Below are 23,107 nucleotides of genomic sequence, written 5' to 3'. Positions count from 1 at the left end.
CAATGTCTCTACTCTCTAGGATGTAAACCACACATTGTATGAATTACAAGGTTGTAAAATTTTGTCTCGTTTGTAAGCATTTTAAATCCTTGTTCGGCTTTTCAACCATAATGGCCTGATATCACACTGACCAAGTATATTCTTTTGAGTGGACATAAGCTAACATTTTGAAACGAGCATGTAAATTTTATTCAAATTAAAAAGTAAAATTTAATAGAAAGGTTACATTCTACAAGACATATATGGTTGTGTCAGAAACAAAAACACCATCAACACCTGACAAAAGTCCAAGATGCTAAGCTAAATTTGCTAGAGTTTAGATTTTGGAATTGAAGTTTTACCCTCGTGAATCAATAGAGCATCGTAATGACCGAAACCATGGTAAAGGACTCGGATCGGATCGTCTTTACCGTATTCTTGACCATATTCTGCAATGCATATCAATCCTCCAGCTTTCTCGTCCTTCATATACACTGTGATTGGCATCCTATAATAATCACACACAAAAAAAGAAGAAGAAGAGAAAAACATCAAAAAGAATCAATCCTACAAAGATTAATGATATGCCCGTTTCGGGATTCGTTGGTATTCAATCTAAAATGTGTATGAAAAGCTGAAACAATGCACATCAAGGAACAAAGAACAAAGGAGAGGAAGTTATTTACTGGAGAACATGTGAAGCCATGAATAGTTCTGGTTCACCTCCCCACACCTGTGGCTTCCGAATTTGTCTAACATATGTGTCGAAATCTCCTTCCACAAACCTGAAGAGAATCATTTGAATGAGTAACTGCAAAAAACTTCTTAGCCTAGTACTTCATAATTTGGGATTTACAAGATGTTATGCTCTCAAAGCCCTTGACGCTAGTAGTAACAACTAACAAGAATTCAAATAATGTGATATGGAAGTTGAAGAGTGCTATATAGCTCTGAAAACACTAAAAAAAAACTTACCATTCTGTTTCCTGTCTTCTTTTAATAAACTCATCAGCAACCTATCATATTCAAAGATAACACATGGATGATAGATGTAATTTAAGACTTCTGGTTGCAGAGTTTGACAGATACTAACCAGATACTTACCCTTGTACGTAATTCATCAGCGAGTTCTCTTTGTGTCTTCTCGCCTGGAGCCCGTTCTCCAGAGCGTAAGCAAAACCCGTGAGATACAGAACGAAACAAACATCTACCATCCCCAGGAATACCTACAAATCATTGCCATTTTTCTGATTCAACAATGGTCTAACATAAAAACAAGCTTAGCAATCTGACTATTCACATTATTGGTATACTTACCAATGATAGAGTAATCAGTGTAGACTCTTTTCCCATTATGGAATTTACCATCAGAGGAACTGTTATCCCTTGAAGCATCAGCGTAAGCTGATTGAGAAGACGAAGAATAACAAACAAGCAAGCTAACAACCACACCCGTATAAGCAAATCTTGAAAACCAATAGAGGTTTCTCATGTTGCTATTTATCTCAGAGCATTTCTTTTTTGCATCAGGTGACAAGAAAGAAACTTCAAGCTTTTCCTTAGGACCAACGGTTGATCGATTGATCAATACCGACCCAAAAAGTCCTTTATCCAGCACATTACTAGAGATGGATACACCAAAACCGGCATAATCTTTTCTAGAAAGCCCTGAGAAAAGACTGTAACAGCAGGATTTATATGATGATCCTTGGAGGTGAGTGCTTAAATGCCTCTTGATATGGATAACATTCCTAGAACATGTTGTGATTGGAGAGTAACAAATCATCATATCTCTTTTATATAAAAAGCTTTCAATACGAGTCCTTTTCCAGATAAACCTATACAAAGAAGAAGACAATTTCTATAAGTCTTTAATGTATAGCTCTAATGATTCCAAAAACAAACAAAAGATCATTACTTGATAGCAAAATCTATGTCAATAATCCCAAAAAAAAAAGCAAGCTATATATACTTGTAACTTCAGCCCAAGAACTGAAAATTATGCAGGTAATTTCTTTAAAACCGTATGAATTGTATTAGTCAAATCAAAATTGGTAATTGGAATATCAGAGATGTAACCCAGAAGGCTAGAATAACGAATTTAAACCAAAGAAAAAGAAAAAAAACAAAAACACAAAATCAAAAGCTATTGAAACAGAAGAAACGCAGGTAGAATGATACAATTGCGTAGGCGTGTGTGTATCAGAGAAGCATCCGAAAGAGAAAACACGTGAAAAGAGTGAATAAAGGCTTATTACAAGTTCGCGAAGTAAAGAATGTTATTAAAGGGGGCGGGTGTTTCTTGTACTCACTTTGATTTTCCGACAAAAGCAAGAAACCGTTGTTTGACTGTAGGAGATGCGAATTTGGTGCATAAGACACAAGCTGAAACTGTAGTTTTTATAGTTCTTCTACTGGCGCAACGTCTCGAATTTGTAATTTACCGACGCTGCAATCTTACAGAACTAGTCGAGAGAGAGACTCGAGAAGCATCGGCTGGTACCGCTTTAGTCAATCTCATCATTAGAAACGCCACCGTTTTAATGGATCCGCTGAATTTAGCTTGATTGGGCCGCATAACTGGGCCTAATTACCCGTTTTTATGTGTTCCAGCTAACCTTCTCTTTGCATGAAAACATTTTTTTTCTTTTTCTTTTCTCCACCACATTGTTATTACACATTTGCAGGAGGACTGACTGAGGAGACTTGCAATTTGTATTCTTAATAATTCTTCATATGATATGTGATCCAAATTTGTTTATTTAAATATAGGATGGTCCGACTAAAATTTATTTTATTGATATTAGAGTAGGGTTCGATTCGAAATGCGCATATAGAAATCTCCCAAAAAATGCTAAAACTTCATACTGTAAATTAAAAGAGGCTACAACTCAGTTACCAGTTAGATTTTTAACTTTTAATTTGAAAGTTAAGAATTTCTCACAGATATTTCATCAGTAAAATATTTAATATTGTACGTTTTACTTTTTTTTTACCTACATATTTATAACTTATTAGAATACTGAACTGGTGGTTACAATTGACTTCAGCAAATATCTTTACAAAAAAAAAATCAAAATATTTTCTATATTCGTTCAGTTTAGTATCTTGATTCTAGGAATGGAAACACAACAAAAAGTTTTGTCTGTGTCAGAAACCTTTCTTCCTGAAACTGGCAAATGGGCATTGCAGTCTGTGCGTACCGTACGGTGAACAGCCCTTGCCGTTTGTGGTACAAGTACAACAACACACACACACAGAAAAAAAAAAAAAAGGACTCTGGTCTCTGGCAAAAGCAATGAATGAGAAAGTAGTATTCACGGCCCATTTAAACCCAACACATCACTCGACGTGCAACTTGGTTAATGGTAGAGAGACTTGAGACCCCATCATTGTGGTTGTGGTTGTGGCCTTCGGCTATTCACAAGGGATATGTTTTTTTTTTTCCAGGTGGCCCCAAGTTTTATCACAAGCCCTTTTTTTTGGAGGGTCCTTATGTTATGGGCCCACATTGTGTCGTCCTTGTCTTCTGGGCCCATCGTATGTTCCGGTCGATATCGTTTATCTCTCATCAATTTAATTTTTTCTTCTATTGTATTTGTATGGTTTTGTTTTCTAATCCATGTCGTCTGCTCTCACTGTTAAATGATCTGATTGTTACAACGTGGTGTTTTGTTATAAATGATCAAAGTGTCATCTGCTACAAAAAAAAGTTATCTTACAATAAATGCATTTGAAAGTTGAGTTTAATTCAATCTTAAAGTTGGATGTAAATTGTTGTAGCGCTATATATAAGAAAATTGGTTGAATCCAACGCAACTAACATGTATACGATGGTTGATAGAAGTGTTTTGATTTGGATCACTCATTACCTAAGTCTGTATAACTTATTTACTATTACACATCACTGTATCAGTATCGATCATTGTGCCAAATATGTAACGACATGTACGTGTATCTTAAGTATTTTTATATGTAACGACGAATTCTATGCGTGTAAACGTATAACGTAGGAAATTTAGAGACGTCTGCTTTGTAATCGTTAAGTTATATATACACTTCAATATTTCTATGTATGATTTCTTATCATTACGACCCTTAGCCGAATTTAGCATTGGACTTGGACTTCTGGTTTGGCCGTTTGGGTGGTGAAGTGCATTCATGATGTTTGATGCGTTTTAAAATATTCTCTCTTTTAATTTTTTTTTGGTTTCGGCGGTTTAAAATATTCTCAGGAACCTATATTCAAATACGATTATACGACTAAATCCAACTAACATTTTGATGAAAATAAAAATGTAATCACGATTACAAAAAAAAAGATATATATGCTTCATAAACGTTAAACAAATTGAGTTAAAAATGTTGGAACTGAATTTTCAGAAACAAGTTTCAGAAAATTGCAGGTTTTGGGACAATGACTTTCCCGTGACTTTCCGGCCAAATTCCGGCCAAATGGATGATCGGAATTGTCTGGTCGATAGTGCAATGGAAAGCTGGTAACGAGTACTACAAGATGGTATACTCATACGTCCAAAACGGAGTTGATTTGAATGAGAAATAAGAGTGTGAAGTGAGCTACTTGGGATGGTTTGGGAAATATCCCACATCGGAAATATGATTGATTTTTCACTCATATATATATAGTTTCACACTCTTCTAGTTTCAAAAGTATGTAGAAGGAAGAGGGAAGGTTCCCACACGCGAACCAAACCGAACCGGGCCGAGCATGGAGGCGGGCCGGGCCGGGCTGGTCTCGGATGCGGGCTGTGGTCTCTTGGGCTTTTGGGTTTTTGGGCTTTTTGGCTCTTGAGACTGCTATAGGCCCATTTAATTTTTTGGAAAGACTTGGTGTGAACTCCAAGCAAACTTGGGCAGCACTCCGAGAATATTCACTGAATATTTTCTTGAGAGCTCCCTCCTTCCACTATAAATAGAGGCATAACCTCTCATTATTTTTCACACACAAAAACATAAACACTCCTTCCTCTGAAGATCTCTCTCTCCCTCTCTCTTGCTTAGTCCAAGTAAGTTCTTAGTTTAGTAGTTTCGAGAGTATAACGTAGATCTGTTCGCTTGAGTTCTATTACTGGTGTGCTACGGTAATAGTTCGTGATCGGTTGTATCCTGGGATTCATAAATCGTGATTGTCCGAAAGCACTTACGGCCGATTTATTGAATTAAGGAAAAAGATATCATATCTCGCCTCCGTGATTTATTTACTGCTTTATATTATGCTGTTGTAATTCGTTTCTGATTTCGTTAATTTAAATATAATTCGCATATTTTCTCAATTCGATTTTTGCGCTCCTAACAGTCTTAATTCAATAAATCCGCTTTCTGCTTATCGCTTTAAACGGATTGAGAATTTTTCGAATTTTTTATTTATTTTAAAAAACGATTTCAAAATCTTCCGAAAAACTGTTTCTGCTTTCATCTTTCGGTGCTTACGCGGAAAGTTTTTGAAGAACGCTTTTACTTTAATTATTTCTTCTCTACTCTCTCTGGTTTCCACGAAGGCTCTTAATTGAGTGAGTTTGTGAAACAAGTTTCTGCGAACGCTTGTTAAGCGAGTTTGCAAAACTAATTCAGTGTAATTTAATTACTTGAATTGTTTGATTAATATATTAATCAGATCTGTTTATTGTGAAACAGAAAAATGTCTAGAGACAACACCAACAACGTTGACGGTGATAGGATTCCTGCAACCCCTGTTGAAACTCCTGTGGAGTTGGCTTTACGCCTTGCTAAAGAACTTGAAAAGACGAAGCTTACCGATTCGGGTATGGAAAACGTGCGCTGAAATCTGTTCGGTAATGGATCAACCCACATGGGGATACCACCTTCGGCTTCCCAAGGGATGATGCCAGCTAAGTTTGATGGCAAAGCTGGGTTCAAAACGTGGCAAAACAAGATGCGCTACTACTTGGCCAGCATGAACATGGAAAGGTACCTCACAGAGGATCCACCAACGCTTCCACAAGGTGACACTGACGTGTATGTGGTTGGAAGTATGGATAGTTGGGCTCAAGGAGACTACTGTTGCAAAGGTCAGAGTCTGAACCGTTTGGTCAATGATCTGTATGACCTCTACAGTATGTAAAAGACTTCAAAAGCACTGTGGCTAGCTTTGGAGACCAAGTACAAGACTGATGAGTCTGGGATGCAGAAATTCTCAACTACAAAGTTCCTGAACTTCAAGATGGTGGATTCCAAACCAATTATGGAACAAGTAGAAGCTCTTCAACGCATCTTTCAAGAGATCGATTTGGAAGGGATGTCGATCTGCAATGTCTTCAAAACGAATTGCTTGATCGAGAAGCTACCACCAGGCTGGTCGAATTTCAAGCATTACCTTAACTTCAAGCGTAAGGCAATGTCTCTTGATGATCTCATCCGTCGGTTGAGAGTTGAGGACAACAATCGTGGAGCTCATTCGGATGCTCAAAGCCAAGGACATGATGTTCATGTAGCTGAGCATAAGGCTAAGTTTAAAGGCAAGGGTAAAGGGATCTCTATTCCTCATAAACCGTTGAAGGTGTCATCTGGACCAAACTTCAAGAAGAGCAACCTTGAGAGGAAGTTCAAAGGGAAGTGTCATCATTGTGGTAAGATTGGACACAAGGCTGATGTTTGCAAAAGCAAAGCAAAAGATCTCAAGTTGCAAGCAAACCTAACTGAAGAAGACATGGTTGCGGTGGTTACTGAATGTAACATGGTGGAAGACAACCCAGTGGAGTGGTACTACGACACTGGTGCTACCACACACATATGCTCTGATAGGACCATGTTCACCACCTATGTGCAGAACAAGTCAAATGAGCAGCTTTTTATGGGCAACACGGCGGTGTCCAAGATTGAAGGTAAAGGCAAAGTGGTTCTGAAGCTAACTTCTGATCGTGAGCTCACCCTCCAGAACGTGAAGCACGTACCTGATATGCGGAAGAATCTCATCTCTGGAACAGTGTTAAGCAAGCATGGTTTTTCCATCAATTTTGAGGCTGATAAGTTAATTCTTAAGAAAAATGGGATGTATTTGGGAAAGGGTTTTGTTAAGGTTGGACTGATCAAAATGTCTGTAACGACAGTCCATCCAAAAATTGTAGCTTCTGCTTCTGTTGCTGAAATGAAAGAAAACCCTATTGCTTACTTGGTTGAGTCGTTTACTACTTGGCATGAACGTTTAGGACATGTCAATTACAAAACAATGCGAAAAATGCAAAACTTGAATTTGATTCCGAAATTCAAAACTAACCAAGAAAAATGTGAAGTGTGCGTACAGGCCAAACTCACTAAAACTCCCTCACCACGCGTTGAAAGAACAACCAAACCTCTAGGTTTAATTCACACAGACTTATGTGATTTAAAGTATGTGCACACTAGAGGTGGTAAGAAATACTTTGTTACCTTCATTGATGATTGCACAAGATATTGCTATGTATATCTCTTGCATAGCAAAGATGAAGCACTGGAAAAATTCAAAGAGTTCACCCTCGAAGTAGAAAATCAGCTTCAGAAAACTATAAATGTAGTTCGAAGTGATAGAGGAGGAGAATATAATGAGCCGTTCAATGCATTTTGCAGAGAAAAAGGCATTATACATCAGACAACCGCTCCCTACTCGCCAGAATCTAACGGAGTAGCGGAACAAAAGAATCAAACTCTGAAAGAGATAATGAATGCGTTGTTGCAGGAATCTGGGTTAGCCCAGAACATGTGGGGGGAAGCTTTGCTTACCACTAATTACATCCTCAACAGGATACCACATAAGGTTACTGGCAAGTCACCATATGAGCTTTGGAAAGGTACAGTACCTTCGTACAAATACCTCAAAGTGTGGGGGTGTCTAGCAAAAGTGGCTGTACCACCTCCTAAAAAGGTCAAAATTGGGCCTAAGACCGTAGACTGTATCTTCATCGGATATGCACATAACAGTAGTGCATATCGATTTCTGGTTCATAAATCAGATATTCCAGATATCCATGTGAATACAGTTATGAAGTCAAGAAATGCTTCATTTTTTGAAGACATTTTTCCCTGTAGGAAAACTCAAAAACGGACTCGTGAACAACGAGATGCAGCGACTTTGGAAACTGGCAATACTTTGAGTACTACTTCTGTAGAAACAGAACTGGAACCTAGAAGAAGCAAACGAGCTCGCAAAAGTAAATCGTTTGGTGATGATTTTCTGATGATGGCATTTCTAGCTGAAAATCTACCAAGAACATACGCAGAAGCTATGTCTACACTTGATGCACCTTATTGGAAGGAAGCAGTTAAAATTGAAATAGACTCTCTCATGCAACATCATACTTACGAGATGGCAGATCTACCACAAGGATTTAAGCCTTTGGGATGTAAATGGATTTTTACGATAAAACGAAAACCAAATGGCGATATTGAACGGTACAAGGCTAGGCTTGTAGTGCAAGGATTTCGGCAAAAAGAAGGCTTAGATTTCTTTGATACCTATTCACCGGTAACAAGACTATCTTCGATCAGGATGCTCATAGGTATTGCAGCCTTGAGAAAACTTGAAATCCATCAAATGGATGTAAAAACTGCTTTTCTTCATGGAGATTTAGAAGAGGAAATCTACATGAAACAACCTGAAGGATTTGTTATTCCAGGACAAGAACACAAAGTGTGTAAACTTGTGAAGTCATTATATGGACTCAAACAGACTCCTAAGCAGTGGCATGAGAAGTATGACAGTATGATGATGTCTAATGGTTTTCGCATTAATGAATGTGACAAATGCATATACTACAAAACTACTCCATCAGGGTACATTTTGTTATGCTTATATGTAGATGATATGCTTATTATTGGCAGCACCAAAGACATCATAACTCAAACGAAAAACATGCTCAAAAGAAATTTTGACATGAAGGACTTGGGTTTAGCAGATGTAATTTTGGGGATAAAAATCATCAGAACTGATGAGGGCCTTATCTTGTCTCAAATCCACTATGCTGAAAAAGTGCTTGATAGATTCAAGCATTACTCAAATGGGACTGCAAAAACTCCAGAAGATCCTCAAATTCACTTGACCAAAAATTATGGTGAACCTGTGCAGCAGGTGGAGTATGCAAGAGTAATTGGCAGTCTAATGTACTTGACAAACTGTACAAGACCGGATTTAGCGCACTCTGTAAATATACTTAGTCGCTACACAAGTAATCCAGGACATAAGCATTGGATGGCTATAGCTAGAGTTTTGGATTATCTACGTTATACCAAAGATCATGGCTTGCACTATGGTAGAGAACCCGGAGTTTTGGAAGGTTACAGTGATGCCAACTGGATCGCAGACTCGAGAAACTCAAAATCCACAATTGGATATGATTTTACACTTGGAGGTGCAGCAGTGTCCTGGAAGTCTTCCAAACAAACTCTGGCAGCTAAATCAACTATGGAATCTGAATTCATAGCTTTGGAGATAGCTATGTCGGAAGCTGAATCACTTCGTAATTTCTTGGAAGACATCCCAATGTGGGGGAATCCTGTGCCTGCAATACGTGTACACTGTGATAGTGAATCGGCTTTGGGCAGGGCAAGGAATACCCATTACAATGGCAAATCTCGTCACATCAGACGGAGACATAAAACTGTTAGACAACTTATCTCAACTGGTGTAGTTACGATTGATTACATCAATACGAAAGAAAACCTAGCGGATCCATTTACAAAAGGTTTGGCGCGAGATCAAGTTATAAGATCATCAAGAGGAATGGGTTTAAAGCCTACGACTTAAGAGGATGTTTGATGGTAACCCCACCTACTCAGATTGGAGACCCCATGACCTAGGTTCAAAGGGACAACTAAATCAAGCTGAATCTGCTACAAGCACTAGAAGACTTTTGTCTTTTCCCAGTTCCTAGAGTGATGTAAAGTGCTTCCTGTATGTTAGAGGTTAAGCATATGCTTTTAATGATTTGAAATGTAGCTTTGTAAAATATTTGAAATAATTACAGGATATTTCTTTAAATACAAGCAGCTTATATAAATCATCTTGTGAGTGTGAAATGGGGCCGTTTCTAGGAGAATATATGAGGCTATATTCTCCAAGTTCACTCATGATTAACCAGGCATGTTCAAGGCCACAATGAACACAATAGAGAACCTCGTTCTACGAGAAAACGAAGCTGTGTTATGCCTGCTGTCTAAGTTTACATACAAATCCGGATGGTTCAAGACATCATGTTCACCAACTGGCCGAGTAAACTCGACAGGTATAACAATGAGTCGGTTCAAGGTTGAAAAACGCCACCAACTCATATACAATTAGTTTTTGCATATACTCTCGAAGGTCTGTCTAGTCTAGCTAGTAGTGTCAGTCTATAGGGTTAGTTATGTCGTCATATGTTTAGACTTATTTCTATTCATGTGGGGGATTGTTAGAACTGAATTTTCAGAAACAAGTTTCAGAAAATTGCAGGTTTTGGGACAATGACTTTCCGGTGACATTCCGGCCAAATTCCGGCCAAATGGCTGATCGGAATTGTCTGGTCGATAGTGCAATGGAAAGCTGGTAACGAGTACTACAAGATGGTATACTCATACGTCCAAAACGGAGTTGATTTGAATGAGAAATAAGAGTGTGAAGTGAGCTACTTGGGATGGTTTGGGAAATATCCCACATCGGAAATATGATTGATTTTTCACTCATATATATATATAGTTTCACACTCTTCTAGTTTCAAAAGTGTGTAGAAGGAAGAGGGAAGGTTCCCACACGCGAACCAAACCGAACCGGGCCGAGCACGGAGGCGGGCCGGGCCGGGCTGGTCTCGGACGCGGGCTGTGGTCTTTTGGGCTTTTGGGTTTTTGGGCTTTTTGGCTCTTGAGACTGCTGTAGGCCCATTTAATTTTTTGGAAAGACTTGGTGTGAACTCCAAGCAAACTTGGGCAGCACTCCGAGAATATTCACTGAATATTTTCTTGAGAGCTCCCTCCTTCCACTATATATAGAGGCATAACCTCTCATTATTTTTCACACACAAAAACATAAACACTCCTTCCTCTGAAGATCTCTCTCTCCCTCTCTCTTGCTTAGTCCAAGTAAGTTCTTAGTTTAGTAGTTTCGAGAGTATAACGTAGATCTGTTCGCTTGAGTTCTATTACTGGTGTGCTACGGTAATATTTCGTGATCGGTTGTATCCTGGGATTCATAAATCGTGATTGTCCGAAAGCACTTACGGCCGATTTATTGAATTAAAGAAAGAGATATCATATCTCGCCTACGTGATTTATTTACTGCTTTATATTATGCTGTTGTAATTCGTTTCTGATTTCGTTAATTTAAATATAATTCGCATATTTTCTTAATTCGATTTTTGCGCTCCTAACAAAAAAGGAGAATTGCGCGCATGTGACATTTTTATATTACATAAAAATAGTCGAACTTAACAAAATTGACTAAGATATTGAATAATCATCGTTCAATGTTATGAATCTTATGATGCATTGATCCTTTTTGGGAGGTTAAATATAAAATGTTTTTACAACCATTGACAAAAAAATCTATCTATGTTATTGAGTAGTAGCTATAAACCAACTTACACGTACGTAACGTTTTGACAAATTATTATTGTTATGCACTTTTCAACATTAACCTTGCTTAATTTGGGATCTCGTTTTGCTCGGCAATTTGGCAAAAACTAACTCATGATGAGAGACTATATGTATTCATGCATGTATGTGTTGTTGTGTGGATCCCATGCATGTCAGGTTGTAACAGCTGTCGAATAATGCAAGCTACATTACATAGCAAAATAAAACATATTTTTTCATTAAAACACAAAAACAAGAAGAAGATGAAGAAGAAGAAGAGGAGAGCTCTATTTTATTTTATTCATCAAAACATTATAATATGGGAAGAATGTAATTCCCCCCACTCCGAAGTAGCTCCGAAGAGAAGCTTAATTTAATGGGCCAGAGTCACGTGGTTAGCACGCGGAACCAGACCCACTCTATAATAAACGAATTAGCTAAATATTCTAAACATATATCCATCCGAAAATCTTTGTGGTCTCGCCCATATCCATATCCTTTCAAGCTCATCATGATCTCAATGTAATACGTCAATGAGTTTTTGTGAATATACACTTCAACGCTTTCTTTCACAAATTTTAGGGTAACGTATTAGAAAAGCTAGGACCAAGCAAATTCTGGACCACTGGCGTGTTAGTAAAAAGTGTAGTCTCAACTCTCGTGAATCCGAGTCTCCTATAATTGGGAGGGTTGACTTCGTCATTTAAGAATGCAAGTTCAACTACGTACGAGCTTCGCGGTGGAAGGAGGTATACGAGCCTTAATGGACCAGAACTTTTCATGCATGCTAAAAACAAAATATTATAAAAAGTATATCAGCTGAAATGGAATTGAGCATTTGAGCTTATATGGATCATTATGTTCGAGAGAATATATGCATTTCTATGGTTACTTTTAGACTTTTGTGATCAATCACTGAGTTAAACTCAGTGTATCGGTGAAGACTTTTGCATATATATATTTCTCCAAATAAGTCAATTTATAAAAGCAGAAAAGAGCCGTATAACTTAAAAGTGTATGTATGTGAAAGTGTGTAACATAGGTACGTTTAAGTAATTTGGTTGGTTAAAAAGAAAAGAATTGGCTAACATCAATACTATCTATATCTCAATGGACGAAAGAAGCAATGGACATTGGGAGAGTAAGAAACGTTGCCAAATTGGAAATACCAAAAAAGAATTGTACCTTTGCTCTCTTCTTTGATTGAGACTTTACTACTACACCAAACCTTACACCACCAAGATCTGATAGTGAAACCGATATTTTAGCACATTTAAATTCCTTCCACATAATACTTAAAAAAAAATAAAAAAGACTTTTAAAATATATTTTCATATATGTGAAGGTTAATAATAATCATTACTACTGTAATTAAGAATGAATCGGGGTTTGGGTCTGGGCTCAATTCATTAAGGATAAGTTGAATTTCTGTTCGGCCCATTGTGTGTAAAAATATTATTCCACGTCTCTTACAGGACCCACCTGATTATTTTTGTCCCACCCTCTTACAAAAGCAACAACAATTCACAATTTTTTTTTTTTTTTTTGTGAATGTAAATATCCAACATTAGTAGATCTGTAAATTCACATATAATAATATAGTATATATATACTTATGTATTTTATAAAATAATAAAAACAAATAATAATGTTTAATTTTTAAACATTTTCATTACCAAACCACACAATATAAAGACAGTGAAGTGATTAAACAGTGAGTTGAATTCAGTCAAAACTGGGTTCATCATATTCATCCAACGGCTGAGATGATTAGAAGCTATGTGTATATTTTTTTCTTTTCCGGAGTCCGTGTGAAAAGTCAGAGAACCTGATGTAACCCCATTTATGGCATTAACTACTGATACTAATAATACTATACGTAAAAAACATTATTTATACTCTGCAAAAAAATAAAATAAGTAAAAAATGGAGTCAGAGACAGCAGAGGCTGGTCCTGCGCTAAAGAATAAATCTAATCCACCAATTGGATTTAAATATACATATGGGTACTCCCCAATCAATCATTTCCTAATTTAATATAGGGTAAACGTCCTGGTTCCCTATGAGAACTATGATATCGTACTAGATGGAGCCCGATCTTTACCCCCGTCCCAAATGGCTCTCTTGAAATTCTTCTCAATCTATATACCCATATATCTGTAATTTACGTTTTGTATCTCCATGAGAATAGAAGATATCATCTATTTCATCATTGCTATAGGTTTAATTGGTTTACTATTTGATTAACCGAGTGACGAAGTTTACAAACCAAAATAAACCTGATTTCGACCCGATTAAAACCTGATTTTGACCCGATTAGAAACATAACCCTCAACCGAGAAATCCCTAAAATCACATTTTAACCTCTTTTGTTTTCTCTCGCGACGAACCCTAGAAAATCAAATTTCACCATCGATTTCTCAAATTGAATCGATGGATTTAATAATCCGATCTGGTTTTGGGCAACAAGATGGTATTGGGCAAAGAGATGGTGTTGGAGAACGAGAGTACGATGAAGAAGGAGAGGATCGAGATGAATTTCACGTCGATATGCTTGCTCAGGAATTTACCGATGCTGAAGAGTCGATTCGTCATGATACGTACCCAGAAAGTGACGACGAGGAAGAAGGTCGTGGTCGTGGTGCGGGTCGTGGTCGTGGTGCTGGTCCAGAGAGGGTGTTTACGGATATCGGACGTGGTGATGGAACTTTGTGGAAAGACCAATCCTTCTACAATGGGGTCGCATTCAAGGAGAGTGTCTTGGACTATGCAGTACATACTGGTTACAATTTGAAGCAATACAGGTATGACAAAGATAAACTCGGGTTTAGATGTGCTGGGGATAAGGGCAATTGTGAGTGGAAAGTGTTTGCTGCACTTCTTCCAAACGCATCTTTGTGGAAGATTACGAAATACATTGATAAGCATTGTTGTACCCCCAATGGCGAGTGTGAGATGTTTAAGGTCCCAGTCATAGCTAGAATTTTTCTCGATAAGATTAGAGAGGAACCGGATCATTACAAGCCTTTGAGGATTGAACAGATTATCATGGAAAGGTGGAAGATATCCGCTACTAGGCCACAATGTCAAGCTGCTCGGAGAAAGGCTTTGGGATGGATAGAGTATGAGTATGAACAACAGTTTGCACGACTGCGAGATTACCAAGCTGAGATCTTGGAAGCAAATCCAGGGTCTGTTGTGGAGATTGGTACAATTAAGAATGATGCTGGTCAAGACGTCTTCAATCGGTTTTATGTTTGTTTCGATGCCCTTAGAAGAACTTGGAAACAGACTTGCCGGCCAATAATAGGAGTTGATGGCGCCTTCTTAAAGGCAAAGATCAAGGGACAGTTGCTTGCTGCATTAGGCAGAGATGCAGACAATGGCATCTATCCAATAGCCTGGTGTGTTGTTCAAGTTGAGAACAAAGACAATTGGTTATGGTTTGTGAAGAGATTGAAGACTGACCTGGATCTAAACGAGGGAGATGGTTACATTTTAGTGTCTGATCGACAAAAGGTATGTATCTAACTAATTTATTATATTAGTTAATAAATGTGAATGCTCTCGTTTTTAATATGTTTGGTTTTTGGTTCTCAATTAGGGGTTGATAAAAGCTGTGGAGTTGGAGTTACCACAAATAGAGCATAGAATGTGTGTTAGACACATCTATGGGAACTTGAAGAAGACTCATCCTTCCAAGAAGCAAATCAAGCCACTCCTCTAGCATATGGCTTGGAGCTATAATGCAAAACAGTTCGGTGAGAGACTGGAACAGATACACGCTTATGACACTGGTGTGTATGATGATGTTATGAAGTCGAAACCAAAGAGCTGGTGTCGTGCCTTCTATAAGTTGGGGGGTTATTGCGAAGATGTTGACAACAACTTCACAGAATCTTTCAACAAAACCATCGACAAAGCAAGGGAGAAACCGTTTGTGGCAATGTTGGAGACAGTTAGAAGACTGTCTATGGTTCGGATTGCCAAACGTTCAGCTCTCTCTCATTCTCACAAAGGTAATTAACTTTATTCAAAATTTAATGCAATTTTCTACGATTGTCTATGATTTTATTCAAAGACTGTCTATGATTTCTACATATTTAATGCAATGTTCTTGGTTTTTGATGTTTCAGGTTTATGTACTCCATATGTGGCAAGGTTTCTTGCTAAAGAGCATGACAAAGCTTCGGAATGCCAGGTGCATCCTTCTACTAATGGGTGCTTTGAAGTCACACTGGATGGAGACAAACACAGAGTTAGTTTACAAAATATGACTTGTACCTGCAAAAAATATCAAATATGTGGTATTCCATGTGAGCATGCCTATGAAGTGATTCTGAAGAGGACGTTAAGTGCTGATGACTATGTCTGCCAGTGGTTTCGAACTGCTATGTGGAGGCTTAACTACACAAATGGCATTACTCCACAAAGGGGTGCTCGTCACTGGCCTTCGACTTTAGGTGAGAATGTTCATGTTCCACCTGAGCCACCACAACCTGGGAGAAAGAAGATAACCAAGGCAGACAAGAAGAGGAAGCCAGGTGTAAATGAGTCTCCTGTCAAGAAGAAACCAAAACATAAAAAAAGGATAATGCACTGTAAAATTTGTGGTTCTGATCAGCATAACCGTAGGTACCACCAGAAGAAGAATCAAACACAGGTTGTTAATCGGTTTTTTCTCATTTTATTTCTCAAGATGAGTCTCTTGTTCTCATTTTTTGAAATTTGCGGTTTTTCAGGCTTCTCAGGGTGGTGGAGGAGAAGTTGTTCAAGGTGGTGGACTTTCTCAAGATGGTGGTGGACTTTCTCAATCTGGTGGAGGAGAAGTTGTTCAGGGTGGTGGAGGACTATCTCAAGGTGGTGGAGGACTTTCACAAGCCTGAATATTGAAGATTATGGTAGTAGGAGTCTGTTTTTTGGTTTAAGAGACTAGTTGGATCTGTATTTTGGTCGAATAGACTAGTAGGGTTATGTTTTTGGTCTGTGATCATGTTGAGAACATGATTTCAAAACGTTATCATTTTGCTTGTTTTCAGAACATGTGTTCATCATGTTCTGCCTTTTATGAAATGTGGAATGTCTTATCTTATTAAATGCAATAGCAACACCAACAGGAGTTCACACTCAACACCAAAACAAACAAGAGCATAAAGCAGAGCATACAACCGAACAACAATAGATTACAACCGAACAATAGTTTACAATAGCTCATCATACAAGCTTAAACAGAGCAAACAAGATCATAAAACCGAAAACACATACAATTATACTCTTATTCATCCTACATTGCAATTCAGCTTTTGCTTCCAACAAAACTTCTTCAACCCTCTCACAAAGCTCTTTTTCGAACTCCATTTGCATCTTCTCAATTTCAGCTTCTGTTCTTGCAATGTCTCTATTGTACGCTCTTTCATCTCTTCTTTTACTCTCTCAAATTGAACACCCAATGTTGCTACCTCGTCCAACAATGCCTCATCGACCCACTTAAAGATGTGGTTATCGTTCACAAGCTAACATTATATCATAGAATACAATGAAAATTGATGAGAAGGATTAGGCTTGGATTTGGATTAGGTCGATGTCTACATCAAACAAAGCATAACATAGTACCTTCTTTGCTGCTGCTTCTCGACATCGAAAGTATCTCCGAGAAGGATTAGGCTCGGATTTGGAATTCTTTGCCACAATTTGTTCCCCACACCAGCATCTCTTAGGCACGCCAACGACGAATCCTCTTTGTCGAACATTTGAGGGAAAACGTCCTGGTTCCCCATGAGAACTATGATATCGTACCAGATGGAGCCCGATCTTTACCCCCGTCCCAGATGGCTCTCCTGAAATTCTTCTCAATCTATATACCCATATATCGGGATGTTATCGGTTTAAAGAGTGAACCGATACGAAACCGTTCATACCAAATAGAAAACCAAAAATAAAACCCGACTGATGTTAATAATCCGACCCGAGACGATACAGCTATAATACATCTATAACTCCATTAAAATCCCCAAATCCTCAAACCCTAAAAGCATAAAATTCTTAAATCGATCTTTGCAACCATGAGTACTGTTTCTGGAGGTTCGAGTGGTTCATCAAATGTTGGGAAAACGTCCTGGTTCCCCATGAGAACTATGATATCGTACCAGATGGAGCCCGATCTTTACCCCCGTCCCAGATGGCTCTCCTGAAATTCTTCTCAATCTATATACCCATATATCTGTAATTTACGTTTTGTATCTCCATGAGAATAGAAGATATCATCTATTTCACCATTGCTATAGGTTTAATTGGTTTACTATTTGATTAACCGAGTGACGAAGTTTACAAACCAAAATAAACCTGATTTCGACCCGATTAAAACCTGATTTTGACCCGATTAGAAACATAACCCTCAACCGAGAAATCCCTAAAATCACATTTTAACCTCTTTTTTGTTTTCTCTCGCGACGAACCCTAGAAAATCAAATTTCACCATCGATTTCTCAAATTGAATCGATGGATTTAATAATCCGATCTGGTTTTGGGCAACAAGATGGTATTGGGCAAAGAGATGGTGTTGGAGAACGAGAGTACGATGAAGAAGGAGAGGATCGAGATGAATTTCACGTCGATATGCTTGCTCAGGAATTTACCGATGCTGAAGAGTCGATTCGTCATGATACGTACCCAGAAAGTGACGACGAGGAAGAAGGTCGTGGTCGTGGTGCGGGTCGTGGTCGTGGTGCGGGTCCAGAGAGGGTGTTTACGGATATCGGACGTGGTGATGGAACATAGTACCTTCTTTGCTGCTGCTTCTCGACATCGAAAGTATCTCCGAGAAGGATTAGGCTCGGATTTGGAATTCTTTGCCACGATTTGTTCCCCACACCAGCATCTCTTAGGCACGCCAACGACGAATCCTCTTTGTCGAACATTTGATGAACCACTCGAACCTCCAGAAACGGTACTCATGGTTGCAAAGATCGATTTAAGAATTTTATGCTTTTAGGGTTTGAGGATTTGGAGATTTTAATGGAGTTATAGATGTGTTATAGATGTATCGTCTCGGGTCGGATTATTAACATCAGTCGGATTTTATTTTTGGTTTTCTATTTGGTATGAACGATTTCGTATCGGTTCACTCTTTAAACCGATAACATCCCGATATATGGGTATATAGATTGAGAAGAATTTCAGGAGAGCCATCTGGGACGGGGGTAAAGATCGGGCTCCATCTGGTACAATATCATAGTTCTCATGGGAACTAGGACGTTTTCCCTTTAATATATAGTTGATAGTTCATAGTTTTATTATACAAATAATTAAAAATAATTAAATTTATTAAATTAAGGTTTATAATTCACCGGCTAAAGCCCAAAAGGCCCAACTAATATCTATAGGGATCCAGCAAAATAAAATTTAATTGTACATGTTATATCAAAAACCGTACCTTACAAATCATAACAACCAAATTTGTTTCTCTCTCTCTTTTGCTCTCTAATAGTAATAAAAGAGTGGCCTTTTTTTTATTTAACAGAAGAAGCACTCCACACAGCTAACGTTGCTTTCGTCCTACTCCAAAAAAATACGCCTATGGAGTTAAAGCTTTGAGAGAGACTAACGAAGAGAGAAGATACTACTCCTTCCTTCCTTCCTTCCTTCTTCCGGCAACTTCTCTGAAGAGCTTCAGAAGAGAAGTTTTTGATTTCTTAACTCCTTTTGACCCGCCCCATTCATTGATCGTTGCGTTCATCAATTTCTCCATATCTCTCTCTGTCTGTCTTCGCCGCAATTTTCTCGCTTCCTGACAAAAAAAAAAATATCAAAATTTTCTTCTTCTCAGCTCTCTCTCTCTCTCGATTAGGGTTCTTCTTCTTCTGGAGATAGAGTGAGATTTTGATTTACCGCAAAAAAAATCGAATGTGCTGCTGCTGCTGCTGATTTTGGTTTTTTTTTCTAATTATTGGGCGTGAGACGGTGTTCGTTTATGGATCTGACTGGAGGATTTGGAGCTAGATCCGGGGGCGGCGGCGGCGGTGGTGGACCATACCGTGAACCAATAGGCCTTGAATCGCTTCATCTCGGCGACGAGTTTCGGCAACTTGTGACGACGACGACGACGACGTTGTTACCACCTGATAACGCCGCTGGTTCTTTCACGGCTTTGCTTGAGCTTCCTCCTACACAAGCTGTGGAGCTTCTTCATTTCACTGATTCCTCGTCTTCTTCTCAAGCCGCCGCCGGGATCGGTGGTGGAGATATTATTATTACTCCTTCTCCGCCGCCGCCGCCGCTTCACTCGTTCGGTGGGGGGACGACATTGACTTTTCCTTCTAACTCAGCTCTCATGGAGCGAGCTGCTCGTTTCTCTGTGATTGCCACTGAGCAACAGAACAACAACGGTAATAATAATAATAATGAGACTCCGACGAGCTCTGTACCTTCCAATTCCAGCGATAGAGTCAAGACCGAACCTCCTGAGACCGATTCTGCTATGGAGAATCAATCCCTTTGCCCTAATCAAACCAATCGATCTGGCAAGAGGAAAGATTTCGACAAGAAGGTGAGACCGAAGAAATGATTTCACTTTTTTTACATTTGATTCTTTCGTTTCATCAGATTGATGAATCAATCAATCCTAAATTTTTCTAGGTTAAAAGCTCGACAAAGAAGAACAAAAGCTCAGAAGAGACCGAGAAGCTACCGTATGTACACGTCAGAGCTCGTCGTGGTCAAGCAACCGATAGCCATAGCTTAGCAGAACGAGTAATCCTTTCAATCTCACTGTTTTCACTAATTTTTCCTTTTTGGTCTTAATCAGGTGATTAATAGTAGCTAATTTCATCACTAATTATTTTTTGAGATTATTAGGCAAGAAGGGAGAAGATAAATGCACGAATGAAGCTACTACAGGAACTGGTCCCAGGATGTGATAAGGTTTGTCTCTTAGACATAAACGTGTTATCAGTTTGTTAATCAATCATTAGGTCTTCATTTTGTGTTTAACGACATAAATATTTGTTTAATTGAGTCACTTATAAAGTAAGAATTTATCATTAGACGATGTAGTTTGTTGTTAAGGGTCTTAAATCCTTCCACACCTACTTTTTTCTTCCCCAATTGCTTTAATTGCTTTTTTATTAACAAAAGTGGTTTCTGGTGTGCTAATGTGTAATGCCTTAAGAGAGATTATTTTTATCGTGTGGGGAGAAATATCTCACGGGTACACTTAGCTTTAAGGTTAACTTAGTCACACGGAAGTGATAGGACCCTAGCTTTATCGAATTCTTTTTTCCTCATCTCAAAGTGTGTTGTTCATTGAGCTTCAAGATTAGTCAACAAATGACGAGAATGACCTTAGGAAGTGGGGATGCTAGCTGTAATGTGCCATTAAGGTTTTGGGTTTAGGGGACAGATTTTGGTGGAAAGATCAAGATCAAAGTGTGTTTTTGGGGTCCATCTTTTGATTATAAGTGGGGAAAAAAGTAGCTAACTTTCTATGGAAGGTGAGGAAAGGGGTAGAATCGTCTCTAACAAGTTCGGTATCTATCAAGGAAAATAAAAAAGACAATGACTCTTAGAAGGACGATTAAAGCAAATGATCCTTTACAAAAATTGATATGCTTTGAGTCCCACATACCTAATTAATTAGTTGGAAACATGATGTGACACTACCCCCCCAGACAACTTAATTAATCATCCTCTGATGTTAGAAGTTAGCAGCAATTATTGGTGGTGATTGAGATGATGAAATGGAACATCAGTGTTTGTAAAACATTTGGATTCTATAGGTGAGCGTGAGCTGTTAGGACTTGATTGATTGTTCCGTAACCCCTAGAGTACTGATTACATTGAGATTGTAGGTACCATTTATGTTAGCTTTAGTAGATTAAAGGGTCATTTTCTTGCTGTTTATTTCAGACAATCTTAACATTTAGGTAGCTGCGTCGGAACTCCTTTTAGTGTGTGTCAGCAGATCTACTTTATATGAACTTTAAGCTTATCAGAAAGTCTTTGACCTGCAGATTCAAGGTACCGCGCTGGTGTTGGATGAAATCATTAACCATGTCCAGTCATTACAACGTCAAGTGGAGGTGAGACTTTACGTGGTCCAATTTTTGTTCTTAATACCTATATTGTTGTTCAACTAGCCTTAGGCACAACCTAAAGGTCAACTCAAAACAGTTTTGAACATGAATTGAATTGCGTGCCAGAATCTCATGAATCTGTGAATTGTGTTTACACAGATGCTATCAATGAGACTTGCTGCGGTAAACCCAAGAATCGACTTCAACCTCGACACCATATTGGCTTCAGAAGTAAGTATCTAAATCTCAAACAATATGTTGGTTAGGCCCTTCTAATAACTCTTTTTCAGGAATAAATAACCATTTCATGTGTTTCTCATTTAAGTAAACCATACCTCTTTGAGTAGCTCTAGATTCTATTACAGAAAGAGAAACTTTTGCGTATTTATTGATACAAACATTAATTTAGACCATTTTAGTGTAAGCCGTAGGAGATTCAACGTCTACTCTCATGAAGGTAACTCAGGGAAAAATAAATACACAACACACACACACACACACCGTGCAAATTATAGTACACAAAGAGCTTAGCGTGTCAAAAACTCGGACCACCTTTGGTTCTGTAACCCTTTCTGTGTCTTCTGTGACTTATGTCGGATGTGTATTTGATGAGTTTTGATCAACATTTCAAAAATAAAACAATTCAATAATTTCTGTGGGTCTCTTCCAACATCTTGTTGTTTCAAAGTGACCTATCTAATTTCATGATCACCTGTGGATTCTCATCTAAACTTTTGGACCAAAGTAAATAAATGCTTTATCTCTCTTTCTTCTTACAGCTTGTACTGCCATTAAATAGCCAGGGACCCTCTCATTAAACCTTGTTCTTTTAGGATAATAATAGCACAGCAACAATAGTTGACTTCTTTGACTAGATCAAGATCTCTATGAATAATCCCTTAGCTGATATCTTTTCCGGTTTTTTGGCTTTGGTTTTATTTCACAGAACGGTTCTTTAATGGACGGGAGCTTCAGTGGTACAGCAATGCAGCTTGCTTGGCCTCACCAAGCCATAGAGACCGAACAGTCCTTTCATCACCGGCAACTGCAACCACCACCACCACCACCACCGCAACAATGGCCTTTTGACGGCTTGAATCAGCCAGTATGGGGAAGAGAAGAGGATCAAACTCATGGCAATGATCACAGCAATTTGATGGCGGTCTCTGAAAATGTAATGGTGGGTTCTGCTAATTTGCACCCAAATCAGGTCAAAATGGAGCTGTAAGTTGGGAAAACAGTAGTAGATCATGAATGTGTATATATATCGTATAAGCTCGTTTCTCTCTATATATATAATCTCATAAATATATATAAGAAATTAGATATCTGTTAAGAAGGTGTCGGTCATTTGTTTCAGAGAGACAAAACTGGTATATGATTATTTCTTATTTTTTTACCAGACTTCCACAATGTAGAATCTATAGAATATAGGTCTTTGCACTGCTCAAGAGAAACTATTTTACTTCTAAGGTGTCACCAAAAATTCAATGATTCGGTAA

The 23,107-nt window shown here is 38.3% G+C and overlaps 2 protein-coding genes, 1 long non-coding RNA gene and 1 pseudogene across 7 annotated transcripts; 2 read left to right on the top strand and 2 right to left on the bottom strand.

Moving 5' to 3' along the window:
- Positions 1-165: 165 nt before the first annotated feature.
- On the bottom strand, positions 166-2,717 carry LOC104712469 (OVARIAN TUMOR DOMAIN-containing deubiquitinating enzyme 4-like). Of its 5 annotated transcripts, none has more exons than XM_087467607.1 (6): positions 2,292-2,717; positions 1,297-1,817; positions 1,073-1,205; positions 955-995; positions 666-764; positions 166-487 (listed from the first exon to the last, which is right to left on the bottom strand). In XM_087467607.1, the coding sequence occupies exons 2-6, from the start codon at positions 1,766-1,768 to the stop codon at positions 465-467; spliced, it is 768 nt and encodes a 255-aa protein (XP_087323733.1). In that variant the 5' UTR covers positions 1,769-1,817; positions 2,292-2,717; the 3' UTR covers positions 166-464. The 5 variants fall into 5 exon arrangements, with proteins under 5 accessions (XP_087323733.1, XP_010427671.1, XP_087323732.1 ...); XM_010429369.2 differs by having other exon boundaries at positions 1,084-1,205; XM_087467606.1 differs by lacking the exon at positions 2,292-2,717 and adding an exon at positions 1,952-2,150 and having other exon boundaries at positions 1,084-1,205.
- A 10,950-nt stretch (positions 2,718-13,667) lies between these two features.
- LOC109126313 (uncharacterized) lies at positions 13,668-16,901 on the top strand (annotated as a pseudogene).
- Positions 16,902-18,842: 1,941 nt separating this feature from the next.
- Positions 18,843-19,562, bottom strand: LOC147939086 (uncharacterized). Its single transcript, XR_015566954.1, has 2 exons — positions 19,423-19,562; positions 18,843-19,321 (listed from the first exon to the last, which is right to left on the bottom strand). It is a non-coding gene; the product is annotated as an uncharacterized LOC147939086 (long non-coding RNA).
- LOC104712465 (transcription factor bHLH60-like) lies at positions 19,505-23,004 on the top strand. Its single transcript, XM_010429367.3, has 6 exons — positions 19,505-20,080; positions 20,170-20,283; positions 20,389-20,454; positions 21,543-21,611; positions 21,765-21,836; positions 22,552-23,004. The coding sequence occupies exons 1-6, from the start codon at positions 19,505-19,507 to the stop codon at positions 22,831-22,833; spliced, it is 1,179 nt and encodes a 392-aa protein (XP_010427669.1). The 3' UTR covers positions 22,834-23,004.
- The last annotated feature ends 103 nt before the right edge of the window (positions 23,005-23,107 follow it).

This window comes from Camelina sativa, chromosome 9 (genome assembly GCF_030686135.1).
Source record: "Camelina sativa cultivar CO46 ecotype springtype chromosome 9, ASM3068613v1".
Taxonomy (NCBI): Eukaryota; Viridiplantae; Streptophyta; class Magnoliopsida; order Brassicales; family Brassicaceae; genus Camelina; species Camelina sativa.
This window is presented reverse-complemented; position numbering and strand designations above follow the sequence as displayed.

Coding starts and splice junctions, on each gene's coding strand:
- LOC104712469 (XM_010429369.2), bottom strand. CDS start 1,768: ATGATGATTTGTTACTCTCCAATCACAACATGTTCTAGGAATGTTATC. Junction 1,206..1,296: donor CACTGATTACTCTATCATTG/GTAAGTATACCA, acceptor AATGATTTGTAG/GTATTCCTGGGGATGGTAGA. Junction 996..1,083: donor CTGATGAATTACGTACAAGG/GTAAGTATCTGG, acceptor TGAATATGATAG/GTTGCTGATGAGTTTATTAA.
- LOC104712465 (XM_010429367.3), top strand. CDS start 19,505: ATGGATCTGACTGGAGGATTTGGAGCTAGATCCGGGGGCGGCGGCGGC. Junction 20,081..20,169: donor GGAAAGATTTCGACAAGAAG/GTGAGACCGAAG, acceptor AAATTTTTCTAG/GTTAAAAGCTCGACAAAGAA. Junction 21,837..22,551: donor ACACCATATTGGCTTCAGAA/GTAAGTATCTAA, acceptor TTTATTTCACAG/AACGGTTCTTTAATGGACGG.